The 5,485-nt window shown below is 38.3% G+C and overlaps 1 protein-coding gene across 1 annotated transcript; it reads right to left on the minus strand.

Annotated features, from left to right (window-relative positions):
* Positions 1 to 3,565: 3,565 nt before the first annotated feature.
* On the minus strand, positions 3,566 to 5,142 carry LOC109694078 (hemoglobin subunit beta-like). Its single transcript, XM_020175779.2, has 3 exons — positions 4,982 to 5,142; positions 4,631 to 4,853; positions 3,566 to 3,822 (listed from the first exon to the last, which is right to left on the minus strand). Exons 1-3 carry the CDS (start codon positions 5,071 to 5,073, stop codon positions 3,694 to 3,696), a joined length of 444 nt encoding a protein of 147 aa, XP_020031368.1. The 5' UTR covers positions 5,074 to 5,142; the 3' UTR covers positions 3,566 to 3,693.
* Positions 5,143 to 5,485: the final 343 nt, after the last annotated feature.

Genomic DNA, 5,485 nt, shown 5'->3' on the forward strand with positions numbered 1-5,485 from the left:
CATATTTCTTTACATGGCATGTTTTTCCTACATTAAAGTCTCCTGATCAGGTGCCCCAATGTCTAGAAACATCCATTTCATCCTTTGTCATCACTACCAATGAACATTCAACAGACATATTAGCCTTTAAGCATTAACAGTCTGAAACTCTAATTATAACAATATCTTTATATACACCAGAAAAAAAGTGCATTCGATATTGATAGCTGCTCCAAGGAAACTGACAAATTTTCTACCTGTGCTCCCTTCTCCAAAGGAGTTTTTCTTCCATTGCTAGATAAAAAGATTCCACACCCTTTTTACCTATCCCAACCAATAGCAGGAACTTGTGAACAAAAATTCCTCAGATTATTCCTGGTCATGTGCAAGTACTGGGTTCTTCTACAGTTCTCTTGAGCTCAGGAAGGAATTCTATGCTCAGATATGATTACATCTGAAAGCATTATAGAACTTTTATATTCATTCTTCCATAAAAGGGTGAAGTAAAATAGAACCATTTGTTTATCCTTAGGAAAAAGTTCACGTGTTGACTTCTGGAAAAAGATGTCTTTCAAATATTTGATAAGTTAAAAATGCAAGTTTTATTGGATCTTTAGATTTTAGGGCTCATCTTATTAAAGTTAAATCTGTATTGCCCTTATCATGGTTTAACATGCAGACTGTTTTCAAGACCGTTGTTCACACCCTTGAGTCAGGCATGTGAATGTGAAAGAAGCCACTCAGAGGATGGCTGGTATATCCTTTGCAGTGTATGCACATATGAATAATAAATAAATAAATAAATAAAGTAAAAATAAATTTAAAAAAATGAAAATATCCACAGATCTTGCCAAAGACTAATATATAATGTTGACATTTTTCTTTAAAAAGGCAAATTATAAAAATTACAACTTTGCAATTTTGGTTAGTACCTTTTTAAACATTTCTCCCATGTTTCCCTGTGCTCAGAAATGGCTCTCCAAAGTCCTGCTTTGTTTTCTTCCTCCATAATCACTTGACAACTGATTTCTACTGGCTACTGCTGCAAAACCATCATTCTGGCTCAGCGCAAGGACTGCTGCTCCACAGCTTCTGCTAACTATAACTGAAGGGAGCACCAAAGGGCTTTGCCTTCCAGTACCCTGTAGGAACAAGGTTATTATAGGGCTATCAAAAGGTCAGGCATACAAGGCAAAATAAATTGTAAAGCAGGATAAATATAACAACTGTGATTATCTGTGGATTTTCTTCCATGTTTATAACTCTAAGCTGACTTCATCTTATAAAGGGTCCCACAGAATATCTACTCCACTTCTATTCCAGCCTCACTGACCACTAAATATACATGCACTACAAAAGAAAGACAGAAATATGTTTCCTTTATTCCCACTGTTAACTTGCCCATTGCTAATTACACAATGGACCCGGATTCAGTATCATGAAAAGGATTGGCACTAACTTTCTTCAAGAGAACCATGACACTTATTCCATAAGGATGGGATGTTGTCATTTGTTTCAAAAGTGACACTGACCTAGGATATACTTTTGTACATGATCTGGTATTCAATCCTGAATTCTGCAAGTAAGACATTTAAATATTTTGGTCTGCTCTTTCTGAGTGAACACAGATGCACTAGAGGCTATGGTCTTTTCTCCCACATTCACATCTCTCAGTTACTTTATCTGAGGAACTGCTCAGAATAAGTAATATAAAATAGTTCCAAATGGAACAGAACTTTTAAAAATAAGCCACAGACACACAGTTTAATTCATTAAAAAATTGCATTCCTCACTAGAAAGCAATAAAGTCAATAAAACACCACCTTGCTAAAGTATATATCCAATTATTATGGAGTAATTGATTTCCCAGTCTATGAATTGCACAACAGTATTTCCTCCACCAGAGGAATTTAGCCTTTGTACACCTCATGAAGTAGGTCACGTTGTTGATCCGTAGAGGTAGGAAGGCTGTCTGCCTTAAGGATGAGTTGAAGGCTCTGTGCTTAGAGGCAGAATCCTGGCTTCAGTCTAGGTACCCATAACAGACAGAAGGATTTAATTCCAAAATCATCAGGGAACATATGAGGCTAAAGAGATGGATAATCTAGTTAAATATTATGCCAAATTCCCTTGACTCTGTGATTTTTATTAAATCTGCTTTTGAACTCAAGACCATGATAACACTTAATTCTCTCTTTTTCTCTCCCTCTCTCTTCTCTTACACACACACACACACACACACACACACATGTACAGACACACACAAAACATGTATTTATTCAAACACCTTGAGCATAACCCTTAAAAAATTCATAGAGAATATGACTATTTGGAAATTAAGAAATAAAACTAGTTTGATACCTCAAGAGACTAATTATGCTACTACACTTTTACACTTTTATTTTAACTAGTAATGGCAATAGAATAAATCTCTCCATCCATTTACCACTAATCTTCAATACGAATACCCCAAAGTCTGAAATATAGAAATTGTTTATGAAAGACATGATTCTCACACAGGGGTTAGTTTCTCAAGTTCTTCAATGTGAGAAATTTTAGGCCCCACTGTTAGCGTTGATTCACTGTTTTCTTCCAGAGGTTGTTGTAAATTTGGATATAAAGAAAGCTTTTTGGGTTTTTCTTTTTGAGAAGGGAGTCAGTCTATTTCTCATTCAAGACTTGACACCCTCAATCTCTCTTAATCTCTCAAATCTTCTCCAAAACTATTCTTCATCCAATTATTGATTCCTATTAGTGCTTCGTGTTTCTTAGGGATAAGCTTCCTTATATTGCATGGGAGTAGGATGCCTCTGGGATATGAGCCTGTGGATCTTAAAAGTCCTACTCAGATATAAAGAGTTCTCAGTGTCTACTATGTACAATGGCCTGAGAAAGAAAAGAGCCTTTTTCTTCAGGCAGTGGTGAAAACATCAAACAGTACACATTATCAGCATACCCTGCCAGTAGAAACAGAGTTAAGATGAAAACACCTCACACAGAAGGAAGCACCTGGTTTTGTGCAGGTATTTAAGTACATCTAAAAGTAATCAATCTGAATGATATATTTAGAGAAATAGACATGTACTGGAAAGTTGTAAAAACCCTTCTAATTTCATATATGGCAAAAATATCACTCAGAGAAAGATTCACTACTGTGAACTTTTCCTTACATGTAAGGAAGCTTCTCCTTCTGCCAACAACACTTAGTGGAATATTATATTGTGGTCTACAGTATACAGCCAACTAACACGGGAGGAAAGTAAGCACAAAGTGCCCTGGGTGATCACTATGCTTCTCACTGCAAATTTATTTTCACAAAAATTGTTGGAGGTGGACCACAGCACTAACTATCCTTGAGTCTAGGTCTTAGTTGGAGCCCCATATATCCCCTGAAGTGCCAGTATCCCCTCTATATGAAATACTCATGAGAATTGCTATGCTTTGGAGAAAGAAGTGTCATTCATTAGTGTCTGCATCTGGCACAATTTTAAAAAATCATTTCCCACGACATTCGTATACCACACCAGACACCCTCTAGGATGTTCACACATCCTCAGAGGAAAAAATAAAGCAAGTGAAATAGTGATGAGCTTCAGCTAATTCTTTATTAAGCAGAATATATACCCTGGAGGATGGGCATTGTTTCCCAATGTCCAGAAGATAGGCTCTAGGAAATAGAGTCTTCCAGTGGTCACCAGGAACCAGGCCAAGTTCTCAGTGGTATTTGTGGGCCAGAGCGTTAGCTACTCCAGCCACCACTTTCTGAAAGGCAGCCTGTGTTTCTATAGTGAAATCCTTGCCAAAGTGGCGGGACAGCACAATCACTATCTCATTGCCCAGGAGCTGTGGGGAAGAGGTAGACAGACATATACATATGGTCAACAAGATGATTAAGCTTTGCTGTTGAGAAATCGCACCAATACCCATTATTATCTGGCCACATTCAGGCCCAAATTGATCCCCAGGCTATTCTTACCAAATCTGAAAGAAAACATCTATACACAATTATATATACATATTTGTATCTATATTCATAATATGCAGGTTTACTAATTAATTGATTGATCAATTTAATGATAAGCTTTCTCTTAGCACCACCAATATGACTTTCTGGCATTTCTGTTCACATATTTATTTTCCTTTCCATATTTATTCACTTACTCCTGACCTCATTAGATTCCAAGTATTCTTCATTTTGAGAATAATTTACAGTCACTATATTATCTCAAGTGAAAAATTAGCAGGTAGAGGTGTTACGCAAAATTTGGGTAGGGTATCAGAGAAAGGTAGTTGGGATGAGAGGACGGAGAGAGAAAGAAAGCCAAAGGGGGGGAAGAGACAGTGGGAGAGGGACAGACAGTGAGAGAGAGAGAGAGAGAGAGAGTCAGAGAGAAAGAAGGAGACAGGAAGAGAGAGTGTGAGATTGAGACAAAGAGAGAGAGAGAGGAAGACAGAGGGGCAAATGTTAGGATATTAAATAATGAAATTCATTAAAAAGCAGGGCTGGGGGAAGCAAACAGGAAAGAATACTGAAAGAAATTGGCAAATATTTGAAAAGCATCAAATGATGAAATAGAGGAAAGTATGATGAATATGGAAGAAGGTTAAAAAGATGAGCAAGAAAATGAAAATAAAAAGTGAAGCATCTCACTTTGAAGTTCTCAGGATCCACGTGCAGCTTGTCACAGTGCAGCTCACTCAGACTGCTAAAAGTGCCCTTGAGGTTGTCCAGGTGTTTCAGGCCTTCACTAAAAGAATTCAGCACCTTCTTGCCATGGGCTTTCACCTTAGGGTTGTGTAATATAGCATCAGCCGAGGACAGATCTCCAAAGGATCCAAAATACCTCTGGGTCCATGGGTAGACAATCAGCAGCCTGAGGAGTTAAAAACAGGCCAGGGCAATAGGGAAAGTCAGTGTGTGTCAGAATCCAGGAGACTTTTCTGTCTCCACAAGTCCAGCTTCCCTTTGCCTCCTTCAGTTTTCTTATAACCAGATTCCTACCTTGCCAGGGCCTCACCACCGATTTCTTCAATGTTCACCTTGTCCCACACACCCTGGATTTTCCCCGCTTCAGCAGAACTCAGATGCACCATGGTGTTGGTTTTTGTGGATCTGACTTGTCAGAAGCAAGCATGAGCAGCAGTTGGCCCTGCTCTGTCTTTTATGCCCAGTCTTGGCTCCCTCCTTCCCTGGTTCTGTAAGAAGATTGGTCAAGTCCAGGGTGTGGCTATGCAGAGTGAGCCCTGAGTGATGACAGCCATACCTGTTCTTGGCAGTTCTGGCATTGGCTTAGGAGTTTAACTTTAGACTTTCAGCCTTCCCTTTATGTATCTCCTGGTCCTAATCCTGGAGTACAAATTTCCCCTTAAAAACATACTTGGCAACATTTTTAATGCAATTTTTGGAATTAATAGACCTTGTAGGTCTATTAAAGATCACTTCCCCAGTTTTATTATTATACAAATGAGGAATTGAGGCCCAAAAAGTGGAAGGGATTTAGCCATT

The sequence above is a fragment of the Castor canadensis genome, chromosome 1 (assembly GCF_047511655.1).
Source record: "Castor canadensis chromosome 1, mCasCan1.hap1v2, whole genome shotgun sequence".
In the NCBI taxonomy this organism is placed as follows: Eukaryota; Metazoa; Chordata; class Mammalia; order Rodentia; family Castoridae; genus Castor; species Castor canadensis.

Coding starts and splice junctions, on each gene's coding strand:
- LOC109694078 (XM_020175779.2), bottom strand. CDS start 5,073: ATGGTGCATCTGAGTTCTGCTGAAGCGGGGAAAATCCAGGGTGTGTGG. Junction 4,854..4,981: donor GGTGGTGAGGCCCTGGCAAG/GTAGGAATCTGG, acceptor TTAACTCCTCAG/GCTGCTGATTGTCTACCCAT. Junction 3,823..4,630: donor TGGATCCTGAGAACTTCAAA/GTGAGATGCTTC, acceptor TCTTCCCCACAG/CTCCTGGGCAATGAGATAGT.